The following is a 22,197-nucleotide window of genomic DNA, read 5'->3' as shown; positions in this document are numbered from 1 at the left end:
AAGAGATGCCAGAATTATCTTTTTGGTTAGAATTAATCAAGCTCTGAGCTCTTATTTAAAACCTAAGGGGAGGGAAAATGCAAAAGGAAGAGCCATGCTGCACCAAATCAAGGACCTATATGGCAATCATGCAGACCTTCAAATATTGTTGAATTTCACCTTCCAGCATTCCTCAACACTAGCTATGCTAACAAGGGATGCTGTGAGATGCAATCCAACAATATCTGGAGGACAGCATGTTTCATATCTCTGACCTATGTAGTTTAGCATCCTACAATGCCAACAACCATTTTCTTCTTGACAGATGACAATTAGAACAAGAGACCCTCTCCCATTCTTATCTCCAGCAACTGACACACTTCCTCTGATTGTGATAGCATGTGGCCATGCAGACTCCTGACCTTGTCTTCCATGAATTTATCTCATCTTTTTCTAGAGCCCTTTGAGATAGTGGCCATTATCACAACTTGTGAATGATCTCAGTTCCCTATGGACTATGTATATAAGTCCCTCATCTTCTCCCAGTCAGCTTGACTCTAAATTTTACTATTAGAAGAGGCATAGTGGGAAAAGATCATCCTATCCAAATTCTCTGCCATATGCATACTTTATACATAACTTACAAAAGCTAGCCTACAGCTCCCATAGCCAGGGGAAAGACAGTTTTTACTCTTTCGTATTCTCTCTTGCTCCCTTTTTTTTAATGAAAAAGAAAGAAAAGAAAAAAGAAACCAATGTTGTAAGATTTCCTTTGTAGGAGATGCTCCAGCCCCCTCGTTATTTAGGTTGTACCTCTTCATACTGTCCCCATTTTTTTACTAGCACTACTCCCTCCCACCTCCATTTTTAAAATAATTTTATATTACTTCAATACATTGCAGAGAGAAAGGAAAGGACAAGGCAGTTAACACAGACAAATTCTTGCACTTAATCCTGGGGAAGGATGCCAAGGGGTAAATTAGTGTATGCCGCATCATACGGGCTGTCATCTGCATAGATTACCACAGCAAATCAGTTATCCCCCAATGTAGCACTTTCCTTTATCCTCTCCTATTTGTTCTTGTAAGGTTGTTCTTGTTCTAATCACGCCCACACATTTGATGAGCAAAAACCATAGCAGCCCCAGGGTACAAGTGACTAATGTGTAATCCTCACTGGGCTCCAGACTTTGTCCTGAAGTAAAAGCTCTAGCTTGATCTAGTTGCATATGCAGTGGAAGAGTGAAATTCAGAAAATCCACAACTGAACTAGTCAAACTCAAAAAGATGATAATTTAATTGTCAGTAACCTGTGGTCAACAAATATGGCAAACAAAGAGGTGGCCAGCAGACTGGAAACATTCAATATATATACCAATCCACAAGAAAGAGACACACAAGACTGTGGCAGCTATAACAGAATAGCACTAATCTCACATGCAAGCAAAATAATGCTCAAAAATCTGTAGTATAGACTCCAACCAGACATGGAGAAATTTCAGAGGTGCAAGCAGGATTCAGAAAAGAAAGAGGCACTAGGGACCATAGCGCAAACATAAGATGGCTAATGGAGTGCACCAAAGAACATCAAAAAAGAATTAGCATATGTTTCATAGATTACAGCAAAGCATTTAACTGTGTACATCATGAAAAGCTATGGAATGCACTCAAAGACCTGGGATAGTCTATATTTGATAGTCTTGATGAGGGCTCTGTACCAAGGACAAGAGGCCATTGTCAGAACAGAATTCGGAGAAACATAGAATCCTAGAATCATAGAGTTGGAAGAGACCGATCGCTTCTCGGCCTTTTGGCTAAGATCAAGTGGAAGAGACCACACGGGCCATCCAGTCCAACCCCCTGCCATGCAGGAAATCCAACTCAAAGTGTTCTTGACAGATGGCCATCTAGCCTCTGCTTAAAGACCTCCAAGGAAGGAGACTCCACTACACTCCAAGGGAGTGTGTTCCACTGTTGAACAGCCCTTACTGTCAGGAAGTTCTTCCTAATGTTGAGGTGGAATCTCTTTTCCTGTAGCTTGCATCCATTGTCCTGGGTTCTGTTCTCTGGAGCAGCAGAAAACAAGCTTGCGCTCTCCTCAATATGACATCTTTTCAAATATTTAAACAGGGCTATCATATCACCTCTTAACCTTCTCTTAAAGGTGGAAAAGATGGCAAAATGGCAAAACATCCCCAGCTCCCTGAGTCATTCCTCATAGGTCATCGTTTCCAGACCTTTCACCATTTTAGACGCCCTCCTCTGGACACGCTCCAGTTTCTCAATGTCCTTTTTGAATTGTAGTGCCCAGAACTGGACACAATATTCCAGGTGGGGCCTGACCAGAGCAGAATACAGTGGCACTATTACTTCTCTTGATCTAGACACTATACTTTTATTGATGCAGCCTAAAATTGCATTGGCCTTTATAGCTGGCACATCGCACTGTTCACTCATGTTCAACTTGTGGTCTACTTGGACTCCCAGATCCCTTTCACACGTAGTTTCATTCAGCCAGGAGTCCCCCATCCTATATCTGTGCATTTTATTTTTCTGCCCTAAGTGCAGTACTTTACATTTCTCCGTGTTGAATTTCATTTTGTTAGCTTTGGCCCAGCTTTCTAGTTTATTCAAGTCATTTTGAATGTTGATCCTGTCCTCTGGTTATTAGCTACTCCTCCTAATTTGGTGTCATCTGCAAATTTGATAAGTATGCTCCCAATTCTGTCATCCAGGTCATTGATAAAGATGTTGAATAACACTGGGCCCAGGACAGAGTCCTGTGGGACCCCACTGGTCACTTCTCTCCGGGATGAAAAGGTGCCATTGTTGAGCACCCTTTGGGTTCGGCCGGTCAACCAGTTACAAACCCATGTAACAGTTACTTTGTCTAGCCCACATTTTACAAGCTTGTTTGCAAGAATGTCATGGGAAACCTTGTCAAACAGAATGGTTCCCAATAGAAAAAGGGGTCAGGCAAGGCTTTATCCTATCACCCTACTGATTTAATTTATATGCTGAAAACATCATAAGAAAAGCAGAATTAGAATCAGAAAAAGGAGGAGTGAAAATAGGAGGAAGGAACATCAACAACCTAAGAAGTGCAGACGACATCATAATTTTAGCAGAAGATGTAAGAATTGGAACAGTTAATAAGGAAGGCCAAAGATGAAAGTGCAAAGGCAGATGTGATGCTGAACATAAAGAAAATAAAAATAACGGCCATAGAAGAAATACACAAATTCAATCTAGACAATGAGGAAATTGAAATAGTTAAAGCATACCCATATCTAGGATCAAACACTGACCAGAATAGAGAGTGCAGTCAAGAAATAAGAAGACTAGGAATGAGTAGGGCAGCTATGAAAGAACTAGAAAAAATAATAAAGAGCAAAGACATACAACTCCTCAGCACTAAATCAGAATCATTCATGACATTGTATTCCCAGTTACAATGTATGGATGTAAGAACTGGACAGTGAAGGAAGCAGACGGAAAGAAAATCAACTCATCTGAGATATGGTGCTGGAGAAGAGTACTTAGGATACCATAGACAGCCAAGAAGACAAACAGATGGGTCCTTGAACAGATCAGGCCAGAACTCTCCTTGGAAGCAAAGATGATCAAGTTGAGATTATTGTACTATGGTCACATAATGAATCACTAGAAAAAAACAATAATGCTAGGAAAGGTAGAGGGTAGAAGAAAGAGAGGAAGACCACAGACAAGATGGATAGACTCAATCAGGGGGTTGTGGGCAAGGGCTTGCAGGACTTGGGCAATGAAGTGCAGGATAGGGATTCTTGGAGATGCTCGTCCACAGGGTCTCCATGACTTGAGGTAGACTTGAGGGCAGCTAACAATAACAAAACCTGTGGTCAGCATCAAAGCAGACATACTTAAGGACCAACAAACAATCTTAGAACATCAAAATGTTTCTTCGTGCACAATCACATCTTTTCCAAACCTGCCTAAGGAATATTTCATAAATAGGGGGGATCATTAATGGAAATCAAGCAGAATGGCCTTACAGAGTGGCACCTCCGCAGTTTGTTTACAAGGTATGAAATCAAGGAAATCATCTGATGACTTGTTGGTAGGGGCATACCATCTGGAGTCCAGTGTTCAGTGTCATCACTGCCATTCCCATTGTATTATTCTCACTCCTTCTTTTTCCTAAAGTTTCTATGCCTGTGTGAAGCTGAAAGCTTGGGAAGTTCTACATCAGAGTCTGGAAGTTCTACTTTGGTGTCCTCTGAATCACAAGACTCCATGAAATTATCACTTAATATTTACTGGCTTATCCACAGCGGTTGTTGGCAATGGATTTCTTTCTTATGGATTTTTGCCTTTTTATTCAATTTTAGTTTATCTATCCTCAGTACTAGTATATGGGCAATTTAAAATATGCACAAATGTAAATGCATAAATCCTTGCACTTACCAACTCAATTCTTGTTGTAGTGGGGTGTTTTGATGGACAAGGTGTGCTATACTTAATTATTTTCACAGTAATTTTTTTAAAAAAAGTTTCTCAGACTTTTTACTCTTGTAACCCCCTTTACATCTACATCCAGACATTGCATCCCTGTCTCTGCTTGGCATAGTATATGAATAAAAATATTTTGATTGTTTAGAGTGCATATTTTGATTCATATATTCATAAGTATTCATATTTTAACATGATATAAGGAAGAGAGAGCCAGTGTGTTTTAGTGGTTTGTGTGTTGGACTGTGACTCTGGAGACCAGGGTTCGATTCCCAGCTCGGCCATGTAAACCCACTGACTGACCTTGGGGAAGTCACACTATCTCAGCTTCAGGGGAAGGCAATGGTAAACCTCCTCTGAACAAATCTTGCCAATGAAACCCCATGATATGGTTGCCTTAGGGTCACTATAAGTCGGAAACGACTTGAAGGCACACAACAAATAAATAAGGAAATACCTCTTCTTCTCCTTCTCCTCCTCCTCCCTGAGGCAGTGGATCCAAGTGCCCTCCTTGCCTTTGCTTTCCTCTCTGGGACAAAACATACTTGGGAGAAGGAGCAAGAGGGGAAGGAGAAGAAGGACAAAGGACCAGGGCCTCCAAGTCTCATACCCCCCTTGAGTAACTCTCATCCTTCCTGAGGGTCCTGCCCCACAGTTGAGAACCACTGTTTTAAATGCTTTTAAACCACCATACGTTTGTGTTGTCTTTCATAGGATAGTTCATTTGTTTTCTAATTCTTTCATTATAAACACTGTGTTTTAGCTGTTCTTTGTTTTAATTTATACTATAAGCAGCCTTGGGCCACATATTCTGCTCATTCTGCCTAATAGTAGAGCTGGCCCTAGTCCTGGCCTCTTGGGCATGCACAGGACCAAACTGACAGGTAATGCAAGGACTAGAATTGGAAACAGTCCATGCTTTCATTATTATTATTATTATTATTATTATTTCTTTCCCGCCACTCTCAAGGCTCAAAGCAGGATACAATACGTTAAAATACAAAACACAATTAAAAAAAGAAAACACATAAAACCAACAATTAAAATAAAGTACTATAAAACCATTAAAATACATCCATATAAGACATTATTTAAAATGTACCAATCAAAAAGCTGTGATTTAAAACCGACTAGGTAGGCCTGCTGGAAGAGATATGTCTTTATTGCTGTTTTAAAAGCAGTCAGCATTTTCAGCTGTCATATCGCCTCTGGCAGGTTGTTCCACAATCTGGGGGCAGCAGACAAAAAAGTCCTCTGGGAAATTCTACTCCTGGCTAGTTGGAGCAAACATTTCCCAGAGGATCTGAGTATACAGGGTGGATTGTATGGGAGAAAGCAATCCTGTAGGTGACCTGAACCCAAGACATGTAGGGCTTTAAAAGTAATAACCAACACTTTGTACTTTGCCCAGAAATTAATTGGCAGTCACTGGAGTGATTTTAAGATTGATGTGACATGATTGTTCCTGGATGTACCTTTATTCTAGCTACCATATTCTGGACTTAGTACAAATGTAGCCCTGTGTAGAGCACATTGTAGAAGTCCAGCATGTGCACTACAATCTTTAGGCCCTCCAATTCTAGGAAGGAGCATAGTTGGTGGATCAGGCAAAGCTGATATACCCATATCCCCCACTTCTGTGGTTCATCCCAACCCAATCCTCTGGAGCATATTTTATAAGTTGTAGGCAACTCCAAAGGGAAAGGGATATCAATAAAAAGCCGTCCCTCCCTTTTCTGTCACCAGAGCCCCCAATGGATAACACAGTCTTTCATAAACAGGAGGACAACCACTCATTGATGAATTGGAAAGATGACTGAAAAATCCACTAACCTGCTTAATGGCACACAGCAGCTTCCCATAGCAATAAACAATAATGAAAAAAGGAATGACAAGGCAAAAGATGAAAAGGCAAATGATGTAAGAGATGTTGTTAGCATCCCTTGAATGCCAGTTCACTGAACATGTGGTGCCTGGTCCTTCAGGTCCATAGCTACTCCATCCAAAAAGTGGTGGTAAAGACCAAAATAAAGAATACATCCATGACAGAAAAATGCCCATCCATACTTTTTTGTAGTTTGTGGCATCTGCTTCTGTTGTTCCCATCATTGTACAGTATCGTTCATATGAAAGTACAGCCAGGGATATAAGTGACACTGTACCTGTAAAGAAAGAACAGATGGTTTGATTTGATTTTGGAGAATTATGGTTTAGTATGATATTTATAGTTGAAAATACTAAATAGGGAATTATTTGTTAAAAAAGAAAATTTGACCCATTCCACTATTGTGGAATTCTTTCCTTGCTTTATTAGTGTCACTGTCATTTCACATGTGATGTTATTGTGATGGCCCAGGCATAGGAGATTATCACATGGGGGATGGGACATCCTTGTCCTGTCCCATCCCTGTCCCAACTTTCCCGTGAGATTGCATGGAGATTTTCACATGACATCTGTCATTATCCCATCCTTACCTGATTCTTATTGCACGATCACAATAAGATTTTTAGACAACATCACACTTATCCTGTCCTTCTCCCATCCCTGAAGTGGCATGGCCCCATTATTTTGTATTAATGGAAACTCGTTAATACAATGATGGGTGCCAGTGACAGGAGAAGGACGAGATATGTGCGGACATGATAAGGACAACCTCAGGACGGGTAAAAATGGGAGCAATCCATGTGATAATCTCCCTAGGATTAAATGGCCACCAAGGTCCCTTCCAACTTTGTGATTCTAAGACTGGGATACAGACAAGAGTTTGTTGTTGTTGTTGTTGTTGTTGTTGTTGTGTGCCTTCAAGTCATTTCCAACTTATGGCAAACCCTAAGGCAACCTCTATTACAGTGTTTTCTGAATATGTATGTATGGAGATGGTTAGGAATACGTAAACTTATGAATAACATGTAAAAAATTACAATATACTGATGAAAAAAATATAACATATGTATTGTAAATATGAAACCTAATTAAAAATATTTTTAAAATTACAGCATTTTCTAGGCAAGATTTTTTCAGAGGAAGTTTGCCCTTGTCTTCTTCTGAGGTTGAGAGAATGTGGGTTTCCATGTCTGAGTGGGATTCAAACCCTGGTGTCTGGGAGTCATAGTCCAACAGTCAAATCAGTACACTGCACTGGCTCTTCTAGGCAAGAGAATGAATACTAAAGTAGTCTAACCAGCTGGCCAGTTGCAGTGGGCAGATTTCTTTTTTTACATGTAAATTAGAGCCAATATGGTGCCATATTGCAGGCAGTATGTTGCTAAATAGTTGGCTGATTGCTCTTTAGCTGGTCTTCTGTTCTGACTAGTTAGCAAATATCTGAAAGAGGGATGCTGCTTCTTCTTGCTCTGAGTGAAAGATGATGTAATCAAGGTGTCTGTGTGGCTAAAAAGAGCAAAAGACTTGCAGTTTGAGGCAGAGTGAGAATAGAAGCAGACAGCTCAACTTAGGGTTCTGGAAGCATCCTGGGTTGCTAGATGCCTCCTAACACATCTGATGTGAGAAAAGCAGTTTGTGGCTCATTGAGTATATTTATTTCATCATCTTGGGGGCAGAGACTTCTCCTTTCCCCCGTTCTGCTCCCTAGGTGTGCAACGTGAGTCAACAAACTCACAGGTCCCCTTTGCTATTATATTATTATTGTTATTATTATTATCACCACCATCACCATCCCACTTTTTTCTCCATCCTGGACTCAATGTAGCTTACAACAGTTAAAACAAACTTAGCAAAAGTTTCACAGCATACAAAAGTTCAAAATGCATTTACACTATCAACAAATTAAAAGTAATTTAAAAACACTTTTAAAAAAAAACAGGAAAAAGGAAAGCAACAAAGTGATAATCTATGACAGGGGTAGGCAACCTGCGGCCCGCGGGCCGGATGCGGCCCGGTGAGGCCTTGGGACTGGCCCCAGCCCGGTCCTGACGCCGATTGCCGCCGGGGCCTTTGGGGGGCAATTGTCTATAGAAGCCTCAGAAACATGCATTTATATTAACATTTTTTTAAAAATCAGCAATTTTTTTCGCGTGTCCTCCATTTTTTTTTTAAAGTGTCTTCCATTTGAAAATTTTGTCCTACATCTGTCCCAGTTTATTTATATATTTAATTTTTTAAAATTATTTAATTATTTACTTTTTGGCTTCAGCCCCCCAGTTGTCTGAGGGACAGCAACCCGGCCCCCGGCTCAAAAAGATTGCCTACCCCTGATCTATGACATTATGCAAGGTTGATTCCTTCTAAGCAATCAGTCCTTGAAGGCCTGCTGAAACAAAAAGTTCTTTGTCTGCCTGTGGTAAATCAGCAAAGAGGATGACAGTCTAGCCTCACGGGAACGGCTGTCAGGATTCACCTAGGCCCGTGATGGCAAACCAATGGCATGTGTGCCCTCTCCAGCACGCGAAGCCATTTATGAGGGCACATGGTGATGAGTGAGTGGGGGGAAGAAGAGGAACAGCATGCACCTGTTCCTCTTCTCCCCCCCTCTCCCTCCTGGGCCTTCAGTTGCCTCCAGGGAAGTCCAGCCCCCAGGAGGCAGAAGTCCCACCCACCCACCAGCACCGGGTTAGAATTTTTAAAAAGTTTATACAAATCTGCAAATTGTTTTCACATTTTTAATTGTTTTTGCAGGATTAAGTAGGTATATATAACCTAAAAAAGTCTTGCACTAGCATGCTTCAAAAGCTGTAGACATTATGTAGTTGTGCAAAAACAAGACATCTTGTCTACAGAATGTGAAGATGCAAGAGAAATTAAATCTGATAGGCTTGTGTATGATTTTGCAATGAAAAAGTCCAAGAAAAAAAGCTTTAAAGTTTGCATCTATATTGGTCCTTTGCAATAAAAAAGCAAGATACTAACAGGATAATACATTTATTAATAGCTAGGCTCTCAGGCTGGTTGTTGTTATTAAAGTAAAGTTGCACAGATAAAACATTTTTTTTAGAAATGTAGACATGCAACAGTAATTCTAAAATTAAGATGCTTTTTTGTATGCCTCATATGGGTGAGAGATTGTGATACCAGTGTAGGAAAGGATTCCATTTTATGTATTTGTTCCAGGTCCCCAAAAATTATGCTTGGGACCTGGCTGCACCAAAATAACTTATTACTACTTGGAGATGTGGAGTGTATGCCACAATACCAAGATGCCTTATACCAAATTATTTATATACCTACGTAGCATAACACTACCTACACTGACTGGCTGCAAGTCACTGGTGTCTCGTTCAGACTTTTTCCATCCATCTTTCTGCCTGAGATCATATTAAGTGAACATGTAGCATCAAAGGCTGAATGATGACTTTGGCCCCATCAGGCTTCTCCCTTTATTGAAGACTGAGGGTTACACATTCAATATCTCATGCTTGTTTCTAGGAACAATGCTAAGAATATTTCCCATGGTTCTTAATCTGTTACAAATCCTACCTCTATCACCCGTATGGTCAAGGAGCAGTAGACCTCAATTTGCATTTATATGTAAATTCCTGGCTGACTCAGCTGCCCAGTAGCCACTGATTGCTCCATTTGAAATTCCCCTCATAGGAGATCCCAGAGGTGTATTTGATTTGATGAGAGAGTTTCCTTTGTCTTCTCTTGGATGGCCAAGATGCAACATAACACAAGAAGCAATGCCAGAAAGGCCTGAGGATGTCCTTTCCCTGGACACTACTTTGGGAAGCTGTTCCCTTGTGGTGACCATGCTAACCTGATTTTGAAACTTTAGACAGAGCTCTGAAAGAGGACTTATCATTCTTGACAAATGTGAAAGCCTCTTTTGGGCATCCAGATCATACACATTATCAGGTGTGGTAGTTGCACTACCCATAGGGTGTCTTGTATTTTGTTCTGCTTCATTGGGTTGGAAATGCAAACCAGTTTGTCACAACTTCCTTAAATAATGCCCATGTTACTGCAATATCAAGGGTCTCAGTCCTGGCCATAGCATTTGTTTGGGTCTTCTAAACTAAATACCTTTCCAATCACACCAATAACATGCTAAAAGTGAAGAAATGAGGGTGTTGTCTCCAGGGAATACTGCAAGGGAACTGTAGGCCAGTTTCCAATTCAATCAGATTCCAAATGTTTTGTGTGAAGACAAGTCCAAAATAGATCTCAGGAGAGCTGGATACCTAAAACCCAATGATTACTCCTGCACTCTCAGCTTCATAATGTTTAGTTTCAGAACAGCATGGAATCATAGAATCATAGAGTTGGAAAAGACCACAAGGGCCATCCAGTCCAACCCCCTGCCATGCAGGAAATCCAAATCAAAGCATCCCCGACAGATGGCCATCCAGTCTCTGCTTGAAGACCTCCCATATAAAAAACTGGAGGTAGAGTCCTGACTTGTTGAATTCCTCATAGAGCATTAAACATAAAATATTAGCCTGTTGGGGTTACTTCCTTGTTCTTTGCATGTAAGGATGCTGAGAGGCAGGAAAGGAAAAAGAAAGCTGTGTACAAATAGGATTACTAGATAAGTCTGTGGTCCGCTTTTTCTTTTTAAATCTCTCTTTCAGTCCCACACAGATATAATTACACCCTTTTTTGCCTTACACTGATCCTTTCTATTGTTGCCAGAAATAGCAGCAATTTGAAAAGGGCATTTGAAAAACATCCGACTCTGAAGTAACACATGTGGGTGTTCTAGAAACCAGAAGTCAAGCTTCTGGCTGTTAACACAATATGTATGACAATGAAATAGAACAATAGTATTCATAGTCATCTCCTGAAATTCTCTTCTTTCCCTTTATTGCTAGGCAGGCATGCAGAACCCCCACAAAGTCTCAGCTCACTGCTTGCACATGAAGATTTTCCAGAATCCTTCTTTGGTAGCTCCATTTTGCAATCAATAGACTGGTCTTCTACAGCATCTTATGACTTTATTACACTGGGATCATAAGACACCACAATTGTATTAGTCTGGGAAATGTAAATATATCAATTTGAGGACACTCATTATTGCACAGTTCTTCAAAATTGCCATGCTATTGCTTCTTTCCTGCCTTTGACTTCCTCACGCCAGCTTCCATAGCCCTGCCTCCCTATTCTTACCACTTCCCAGCATTCCTTTCATTCTACATTTATTTTATTTCTTTTTTGTTTTTTGTTTTTAGTGCAACTGTATGATCATAACAATGCATTAAGTAGGGGGGAGGGAGAAAAGAAATTTGGAGGAAAAGAGAAAATCATCCTGCTTGGAAATAGCAAAAGGGAGGGAGGAGAAAAGCATAATTACACATACTCACACCACATGATGCTTGCATATTGAAACTGCTTCAAAAGGAACTTTTCACATTCACTCAGTAATTAAAAAGCAAAATAATAATAGCACTGTGATTATTGGTCCCTATTTCATGTGGATCTGTGGCAAGTGGATTTATGATAACTATGAGTGATAAATCTGTGGGTACATGCTGGTGTTGCACATTCAATGTCACTTGTGAGCTCTGAAAAATATGTTTGAGAGAGGGATCTGAGACCCTGATGTTCAGGTGTTTAAGTCAAAGTGTGTGTCTTCAGAACCAAAGATTATATATTTATTTAGAATCTAACAGACTGTACAGACCGACCATAAAGATTGGCATGGGGGCAAAGTGGGGCCCTGACTCCGCTCCCATGCCAGAGTGTCACTGCATACCCCACCACATGGCGGGCAGCATCACAGCACTCTTCTGGCGCTGCGTCCAGATGATGCAGCACCAAAGGAGCACAGAAAAGCCACAGCACAGGCGGCTATGGCACCTTTCCACAGCGCAGAAAGAAGCTGCATACTGTGGCTCCTTTTTGTGCAGTGAAAAGGCCAGATTGGGACTGTGGTATGCGGTTGCCGCAGGCCTGATCTGGTGAGGAATCTGTACGGCCCGTAAATTCAACTTTTGGGACTGAGGCTGTTCCATAATTTCTCTGCCACTATCAAAGCTAATTTTTGCTTCACTGCTGTTTTTGTCTTTCTCTGACACTGACTCAGGTTTCAGAATATAAGTATTAACAGTGACTGTCTTGATATCAGTTCAGAAAAGGTGTTGAAGCAGATAAAGCAGTCTCAGTTCACTGTATAGTAAGCTTATTTACAATAAACTGTTTCATTTTAATGATGAGCATACAGTAAATTCAAACATAATCTTTTCCAAGATCAAATGCAGTACTGAAGGCTGTTCTGTTTTTGATTATTACCTTCCATTGTAAAAGAAATGTTGAATTTAGATTCTAAATAAAAATATTATCTTTTTTTATGCACTTGTCTGAGGCAATTCAAATTTACTGGCATTTTGGGTTTTCTGTTATGACTTAACAAGGAAACCACTTCAGTCTTATTAAGAAATGCTACAAAAGGAACACAGTGTACAACTAAATAATGTCTTCAGGTGCTTCCTCCATCATCAACAAAGTTACAGCACAGAACTGATTGCATTTTGAAACAGATGAGATTTTCACACGGGCAAAAGTAACGGGAGTTTAGCAGGATGCTCCTGTCAACATCATGCAATTGCATGAAGATTATTAGACGATGTCATATAATGTCACAATAATTGCACCCTTATCCCATGAATAAAAAGAAATTCTAATATCATTTTTGAAGCTGCTATTGCTATTCATGGGAAAGTCTCATGAATAAAAAGCAATGGGAGAATTCCTTTTTATTCACGGGATAAATGACATGATTATCGCAACATCGGGGGAAATCATCTGATAATCTTTGCACAATTACACAATAGTGATGGGAGCATCCCGCTATGTTCCTGTCACTTTTGCCCATGTGAAAACCCCTTCACTTGGATTAAATCTCCCACTTGCCCAGTCAGTATGGTCAGAATTCACACTGGAATTAACATAACTGGATATGAATGAGGTGATGGCTGCAGCAGGCATATCCTCAGAAATATTTGCTTACAAAAAATGTTGACCAAACTTTTGAGGGTAGAAGAACAGGAAGGGGATAGGAAATTTACAAATATTTTGGACACATTTTGTCAGTAGTGAAAAAGCACTGCCATTGGGGGGCATTGATGGGTTTTGTGTGTTAAGTTCCTCCCGAAGCAGTTCCAATAAGTCAGCAATCAAGTTGTGCATGATTATGCTTCTCTCTCCCTCTTCCCCATCACTATTCCCAAGCAGGCTGTTTTTTCTTTTCTTTTCAATTTCTTTTCTTTCTTTCTTGTTTCCCCTCATAGATTTCCATGGTCATGCTATTGTGCTAAAAATAAATCAAAATAAAATAAATGCATACCAAAAGGCATGCTGGGAAGGGATTAGGACATGGAGACAGAGCTATGGAGGCTGGCATGTGGAAGACAAAAGCCAGGACAAGAAGCAGCACCTTCACATTTTTAAAGAGCTGTGTGATAATAATTGTCCCCAACCTGGTATGTTTGCATTTGCTAGATGAAGTGAGAATGTGGCACCTTTTGAACCTGGTGTGATAAAGTCCTAACTTGTCCCATTGATTTCAAAGCATGATTCAGCTTGGATCTAAACTTTTGTGTTCCTTTATCTACAAAAGAGGAAAACATCAAACATTTCAGAATCTAGGGCATGACTCTTAGCTTCTCTTCTAGACAGAGAGGCTTCATTTATTAACTAATTTTGTGAAGTTTTAGCAAGCTATCAGTTAAGATAAAGATTAACGACAGTGTTCTGGTACCAATCTGGGATCATTTAATGCAAAGAGACCAAGGGAAATAAGATTCTTGGAAAAAAACAAACACAACAAGATGAGACTGGATCACAGTGTACTTCTTCGAACAGGAAAAACAGTAGAAAATGTATTTTTTTAAAAAAAATTGAAAGAAGATATATGACACAACATCAATTATTTGTTGGTGTAAATGTTTAGAAGGTATGGCAATACAGATGCCAAAAGATGTAGACAGACTTATAACAGATATGTAAATAGCAAACAACCTTCAGAACAAGATTCCTGCTAATTTGCCCTCTTCCTGTGTAGCTATTCTTAAAGCTGTTCTTAGGCCCTCTTCAGACTGGCCATTAAGGGTGTCCAGATGACACACACCCCTCCTCCACCTCCAGGGTGCCATGATGCCACATGCCACTCCACATGCCATGCGACATCATGGTGCTCCTTTAGCACTGTGTCCATATGACACAGTGATGAAGGAGCGCTTCCAAGCCACAGCAACACAGCTATGGCACCCTTTCCAGGGCACAAAAAGGAGTAGCTTTTTGTGGCTCCTTTTCATGCCCTGGAAAGGCCGGATTGGGGCCACGGAGTGTGGATGCCATGGCCCCAAAGTGGCACGAAAAGGGGTGGTTGCAGGCCGCCCCTTAGAAGTAGTTGCCCAGCTTCCAACCAGCTACATTCATCTTGGCTCATAGAGTTTGTCTGGTATAATCAAGCAACTGATTGTATAATCAACTGAGACATTACTGAGAAGTCAGCTTTGAAAAGATTTGATTTTCAGATAACCAGTCAAGTTACAGTTTTGAGAACACACTTCTTACAGGAGGATGCATTTGTGTGGAGGAGAGCAATCATCCAAGGTCAATGAGCAATCACAATCATTCTTGTTGTCAAGAATATAACAAAATTGTAGCCTTATATGTGTTTATTTGGAGCATAAGCCCTGGTGATGGCACTGACAGAGAAACCACATTTGAGTTATTTGGAAGATTGTAGCCAAAATCAAAAGGCCCATGCTGGAGGGACTAATCATGCAGCTGTCTACTAAATGTCTACTCAAAAAGTAAGTAATCCTTCTTGCATTCAGAAAACTTCAGAGATTATTTCATTCTACAGTGCGCCCGCGTTTTACGTGGGCATGCCATACGCACCTTTCAGCATATGCTGAAAGCTGCGCTGGAAGACCCTGTTGCGTGCCCCCAGAAGAACTAATGGGGTGTGTGCCTGTGGTGTATGCATGCTGCCATGCTGCCGTGCGCCACAGGAGCAAGCCCCATTACTTCCTTTGGGGCTCCAGCAACCGCTGATTTCCCCTTAGTCCAGGGACCTAGAACGGATTCCCGTGTAAGGGGAGGGCCCACTGTATTTCCACTGTATTTAAAGCGACTTATCCCCAACTGGATGTTATTGCACACAGCTGCAGTTGGGCAAGTGCAACCCAGATTCCAGTCGCATTTATCCAGTGGCTATTCAAAAATGGCAAGGTCCCATTTTTGAAAAACCACTGGATAAGCACAGCTGGGATTTGGGCTGCATATGGGTTGCACTGGCCTAGCCACGACTGTTTGCAATAACACTTGGTTTTAAAATTAAGCATGACTGTATCCCGTTGGGGGAAAATCGCTTTAAATGCAATGTGATAATATCCTTAGTCTCAGATTCATGTGTAAAGGACTGCAGTCAATAGGCAACAGGTGAGAGGAGAACATGACTTTCAAGTCAATGTCTCCAGGGGAGAGTCATTAAAAGAAGCAAAAATGTCAGGAAAAAAAAGAACATTGATCCATAACCCCCAAACACCCTTAGGCATCTCCAACAATTGGAGAACCAGATCCTGTGAAACACAGAATGAAATATAGATACAACAGTAATTATATTCTGGTTCTTTTCTCCTTATGATTACTTTCACATCCACAGAGGGTCTAGTTATGAAGAATGAGAGTCAGAAACATTCAGGTTTTGTATCAGCTCTCTTCTTTTTCTGAGCACCTGAACATTTATCTAAAATGATATTGCAAGCAGCATATTTATATTTAATATTTATATATCTCCATTCTGTTGTACAGTCCTAGAGGCAATGTACAATAAAATGCATAAAATATGTATTACTGTACATGTGACTCATTGGGTCAAAATTTTCCTTCAAGCTGCTGCCTGTTTCCTTTCCTTTTATATTTATGGAATCTGTGAATACAGAAGACTTTTCAAATGCCAGTTTACTCAAATATAAAAATGAAAAAGCACCATGACATTTTTTTCTACAGAAAAAAAAGCCTTTTGCTTTGAAATATTTTCATATGAGCCAAGGTTTTCCTCTCATTTGCCTCTCATTAGCTTCTCTTTCGAGTGTAATGGTCAGGTGTCATGAGAAGAAATGTTTTCCAGCAACTTTGAAAAGTATTGTTATCTGACAGAACCTCAAATATTAGATTAGATCTGTGTAAATAAAGGCTTATAGCATAATCTACTACAGTGTGCCCATGTCATACACGGGCACACTATACACGGCTTTCAGTTTACACTGAAAGCTGTGTGACGGAAGAAACAATGGCGCAAGCGCTGTGCCGCATGCACACTCCCCATTGTTTTCAATGAAGCTCAAACATATTTGCCTTACGTGGAGGGGTCCAGAACAGATCTGCCACGTAGGAAAGGGTGCACTGTATTCAGAAGGAATTCTCATTGGATTCAATGGAACATACTCCCAAATAAGTGGGTATAGGAGTACAGGCCAAGGCTAAGGGTTCCTCACAGTCTACTTTGTAGGGATTTGAATTAAATCAGAGAAGATCAATTCTAAGACATTGAATGACCTATATAAAGCACCAGATCATAGTAATGCTATGCTCTCCAACTGTCCTGATTTGTCAGAGATACTCACAGTTCATTTTCAATCATCCTACTTTTTTAGCTGCATTTAAAATATCCCATTTTCTTTCCTCTTCCCCTTCCTCCCCAATTTACTTCAGTTGATGCAAACTGAATTCAAAATGCAAAAGTAATTAGCACTCAGTTCAGAAGGAAGAAGAGGAGAGGAGCAGATGAAATTTTGCCCTTCCCAGTAGACTCAGGCAAAAAAATTCTGCTGCAGTCTGCCCTAGATTGTTAAAAACTTTTGCTGTCTTGACTACACTCTGTTTTGTTTGGCCCAAGTGTCCCAGTCTTCTTCTGGGAAATGCTGAGGGGTATGTAGTGCCCCTAGATACATAATGTTAACATGGCAGCCATCTATACCAGAGATGATTCCAAAGTGGAAGGCATAAAAGGATTTAACCCATGGAAGCTATTATCCAGTGAAAGAAACCTTTCACATACAGTTCTTACAAAGGCTCTCAGAAACAGGCCACTGACCACACTGCATGGGACATTCTGGGAGCTGCAGATCAAAAGTGTAACTTGTTTCTTCTTCTCACACATGCCATGCCACTAATTCCAGCTGCTTAGCCAAAACCCGCAGTGCATCCTTGTTGATTGCTTCATGTGGTGGTATCTCTTGTCCATATGAGTTCACTCCCATGGCTCCATTTTTGGACAGACTGGCTGGCTGAAACAATGAGTTAGAGCACCTGGTGGCAGAGGAGAAGCAGTGGCAAAAGGAGCTTTCACATTTATGACCTTCCTTAAGCTTTGTAAATTTTGCTAGTTGGCAGGTTGGAGTTGTGCTGTGCTCCTGCTTTCTTTTGTCAGACAAGCCGAGATAAGAGGTAGCAGAAGAAACAATGCAATATGCAAGGCTGGCATGAGCAAGATGCTTCTTGGTCGCTGCTCAGACAGCTGCTCAGTTGCTGTTCCCAAGGTGATTGAGTACAAAGGGAGAAGTGACTGAGGTTAGTTGTTTTGAATTTGCAATAGAACAGTAGACTTAGTATCAAGAAATTGGTGTTAGGGGATATTTTAGTCTGTCACCCAAAAGGAAAGGTAGGCCAAAAAAGTTTGGGCACCACTGTAATATAGGGGCAGGAATGATGTATCAGGGGGAAAGCAGAAAATATCCATGGCTACCAGCCAAACAAGCAAGAGTTTAAAAGAATGTAAGATAAACATGCAACCATGTCTGAAAGACTGCGATCAAATACAGCCAAGAAATATTGCTATTCATCAAAACCTTTCTTTCCCCATGAAATAATTTGAAATTTCTAGGCCAAGCTGTTTCTCTGCTAAAATGTAACATGTGCCAAAAAAGGGGGGGATTAGAAGTCTTTTCAAAGAGTGCATTTACTCTTGTTATTTCATAACAATTCCTCAGCAATAGCTTATCAGATCTGTAAAGAAATTCAGGAGTGATGGTGCATGGTGATTAACCCACCAATATCCCATTTCAATCTGTAGCCACTCTGATAGTGGCTTTCATGCAATAGCTTAAATCCAAAGTTGTACTAGGAGACATTTCTTTTCTTGCTGCCTGTAGCCTCTGCCTCCTCCAAAGGAGACTTGTAAGATGCAGAGGGTGGGGTGGAATGTCCCACTCTGAGTCCACTGATAGAACCAGTTCTGCCAGTGGGTTGCCAGGGCTGTTTTAAAAAGCACTTTGGGGCTTCATGCAACCAGTGAGCTATACTTTGTTCAGATTTGTTGTGTGGGGTTTATTTTTTTTTTCTTCAAAAAATAGAAACCAAAAAGGCATGACTAAAAGAATAGCAGATCATATTGCTTCTCCACACCCCAAAGGCATCAAAGCTGCTGAGTAACTTTAGAAGGTAAAAATAGACCCCCCCTCCCCCCTACACTAAATGAAGCAATGGGACAAACCCACTTTATGTTCAGGTTGCAAGCAACTTGATGATGACCTCTCATGCATTAAAAATCCAGACAGCACACCACTGCAATGACAATATAAGAGCCTTGCTTGAAATTGCTCTAGCTATGAAAAATTCTGTATGTTCTTTAAAGCATCTATATGCAGGAAGCTATTGGTGATTTTTAGACCTTCTCTGCTTGCCACTGAAGCACTTCTGTTCTCTTCCTGAGGGATACAGTCATAAAAGTGTTCCTTTTGTTGCTCTGGAAAAATATGTTTGGAAAAAGACACATTTTTAAAACTGTCTCCCTCAGGATGGAGAATAGAAGTACTACAGCATGCAGAGAGGCAAGGAGATAGACACCACTTTTCAAATCCATTTTGGCTTGCTTTACTCATGACATAAGGCTCTTATTCTTATTCAGTTTTATCTGAAGACTATAGATGTTTATAGAAGGACAAATACTGACAAAGTCACACCAGTAAATGACAAGACAGCCTGGGTGTGTGTGTGTGTGGAGGAATATCTCTAAAAAATGGGGAGGGATGATGAACACCCCTCTGTCATTAGTCTCTCCCCCCCAGAATGCTGCGATTCCAATTTGTTGTTCTCATTTGCTGAACACTCTTTGGAATCATGTTTTTTCAAAAGAACCTCTTTTAAGCTAGTGTCTGAAAAAAACAGTTCTTTTGCCTTTGCCTCACTTCATCATGACAGATTTGATCATATTGCGACAGGAACCAGTTTCAAATGGGAACAAGGGCCATTTAATTCACTCAGCGATTTGATTCTTTTGATAGTGTGAATGATCCCCTATGGTGTGTCATGGACACTGCTGAAGAGTTACACTTCATTAGAGAGATGTTTATCCCAATGTATAGCCCCAACATCATCATCAACACATACATGCACACACTTACACATGTATACACATGCACACACAGTGGACTCCAGTTTACAGTTCTTCTCTGCCTGGTCTGTATTTTACTATTCACACCCAAGCATTTAAACCTTATTTGCATTTATGCATATGTTTAACCCCATAATTTAAGCTTTGCACCCAAACCAAGTGTAATTTACTCAGAGGTAAATTTCATGATCTTCACTGGAGCTTACTCCAAAGAATGCACCCTCATTGTCATATTTATGCTTAATTAACTATCCAGAAATATAACTAGCAGCTACTCACTTTGTATATATTGGTTCCAAAAACAATTTCACCTGTTCTATCAAACTCATAGCCAATGTGGTATAGTGATTTGAGTGTTGGACTAGGACACTGGAATACCAGGGTTCGAATACCCACTTCGCCATGGAAACCCACAGGTGACTTTGGCCAAAGTCAACCTCAGAGTCAACCTCAGGTAACGGCAAATCCTCTATGAACAAATTCTTCCATGATAGGTTCACTTGATTTTAAGACACACAACAACAAGCCAGACTTTCACATAAGGAATCCTAATTTAATCTCCATAATATTATATTTGAAATACTATACCAAATTACCAAAAAAAAAAAAAAAAACCCTCAGGAGAACCAGCATGGAGTTGTGGTTTGAGTACTGTACTACAACTCAGGAGACCAGGGTTCAATTCCCAGCTTGGCCATGAAACCCACTGAGTGACCTTGATCAGGTCATACTCTGTCAGCCTCAGATGGCAATGGCAAATCCCCTCTGAATAAACTTGCCAAAAAAATCCCATGATGGGTCCACCATAAGTTGGAAACAACTTGAACACACACAACAACATGTGCCTGATATAAACAGGAACCAAGCCAGGCACTTATGGATGCATTCCCATAACTCCTTATGGTTTCCTTTGTATTACGAAGCAGTTTAACCCTTCCTTGCTTACATGAGTGCACACACAGTCTACAAAACTTTACTTCTGTTACAGGCAAACCCACAAAGCCAAGTTATGGATATGTTCCTTGACCACTAAATCACTGGGGTCCTTTGCATGTACCAACAATTTATGTGAGCAAGAGACACAGTCATAACTTTGGGGTGGAAGTTTACAGAACTTCTAGCACTAATATACACCTGGGCTCATGCACGCTCGCGCTCTCACACACAAAATACACATACAGAGAGAGAGAGAGAGAGAGAGAGAGAGAATATATATGTAACCCTAATGTTCTGTAAATACATACAACCGTTGCATTCTTCACTTACATTCCTCCATGCTTACAACTGTGACTACATTACAGACTGTTTGCCTTCCCAACAAGCGATATATGTAGTCTGACATCCATTTCTTTACAATTCAGTTCACTTTTAGCATCTCAGGGTGGCTGAGAAGCAGTGTCAGGAGAGTAAAAGCTGCTCAGAAAAACCTCACCTGACCAAATTGCCAGGCTTTCTAGAGAAAATACATAGTTTTGGCAGTATGGGATGAGATATGCTGAGCAAACCACTCAAAGAGAAGAAATGAGTCACAAAGGAGGAAAGGAAGCATGCTGTCAGACAGATACCACATGCCAGAACAGTGGTACTTACCAAAGAAGGTGTTGACAAAGCCGTACCAGATACAGCCTGCTGATCCAATGAGCCACTTGCCCTGAGTGCTTGCAGCAAAGCTGAAAGGGGTGCCCATGATGCATACCATTAAGTCACTCAGTGAAATGTTCATCAGCAGCAGGTTGATTGGAGACCGAAGCACTTTATTCCGGCAGAAAAGGATCAGAACCAGGAGATTGTTCAGGAAACCCAGGCTCCCAATGACACCAAGGCAGATGGCTGTGACAAGGTGGCCGGCAGGACTCAGATTCTGCTCTTGCCCATATCGATGATTGCTATTGCTACTGCTGCCGCTGCTGCTGCACCACACACTGTTCACGACACCAGTGCAACTGGGGCTGATGCTCGGCACAGTCATTTCAGTAAACCTCCTTCCTGATCTTCTTCAAGTGCCTGGCTAAGCATTGCAAGAGCAGCAGGGGGGAAAAACTCATAGGTAGAACAGAAGCACAAATGCACAGACATACACAGGCAACACACTTTTTGAAACCCTTCCCTATGTTATTTCTTTTTCTTTCTTTCCCGTTAGGTTTTCAAATTAGGTAGACAGTAACCTCAGTGAGTTTAAATGTACTAAGGATTTCTTTCAGTGATGCTCCACCATGTGGCCAAGAAGAGACAGTTGGTTTCCTTCACTTAGGTCTGATGAATTGTTATCAGCCTAACCAGTGCAACCTGATCATGAAATGTAGGTCAGAGAAACATACAGAGAGGATGCTGCTCCTATTATCAGGAAAACAATAAATATAGAAAGACAAGGTGAGAGGATAGGGTAGGAGTTTATTAACTCTCCAGTACTCAGTGACATGTATATAATTAAA

At 40.7% G+C, this 22,197-nt stretch overlaps 1 protein-coding gene across 1 annotated transcript in view; it reads right to left on the bottom strand.

The window, feature by feature from the left end:
* Positions 1 to 21,748, bottom strand: part of LOC149318242 (vertebrate ancient opsin-like) — a 148,048-nt gene extending 126,300 nt beyond the window's left edge. Inside the window, exons 1-2 of the mRNA XM_089507761.1 lie at positions 21,356 to 21,748; positions 6,300 to 6,628 (exon numbers count right to left, since the gene is read on the bottom strand). Coding sequence (XP_089363887.1) covers positions 6,300 to 6,628; positions 21,356 to 21,734 — 708 coding nt within the window. The 5' untranslated portion in view covers positions 21,735 to 21,748. The remainder of the gene's footprint in view (positions 1 to 6,299; positions 6,629 to 21,355) is intronic.
* Positions 21,749 to 22,197: the final 449 nt, after the last annotated feature.

This window comes from Sceloporus occidentalis, unplaced genomic scaffold, assembly GCF_023333645.1.
Source record: "Sceloporus occidentalis isolate IW3139 unplaced genomic scaffold, rSceOcc1.0.p SCAF_2, whole genome shotgun sequence".
In the NCBI taxonomy this organism is placed as follows: Eukaryota; Metazoa; Chordata; class Lepidosauria; order Squamata; family Phrynosomatidae; genus Sceloporus; species Sceloporus occidentalis.
The sequence above is the reverse complement of the archived record's forward strand: the minus strand, read 5'-3'. Positions and strand labels throughout refer to the sequence as shown.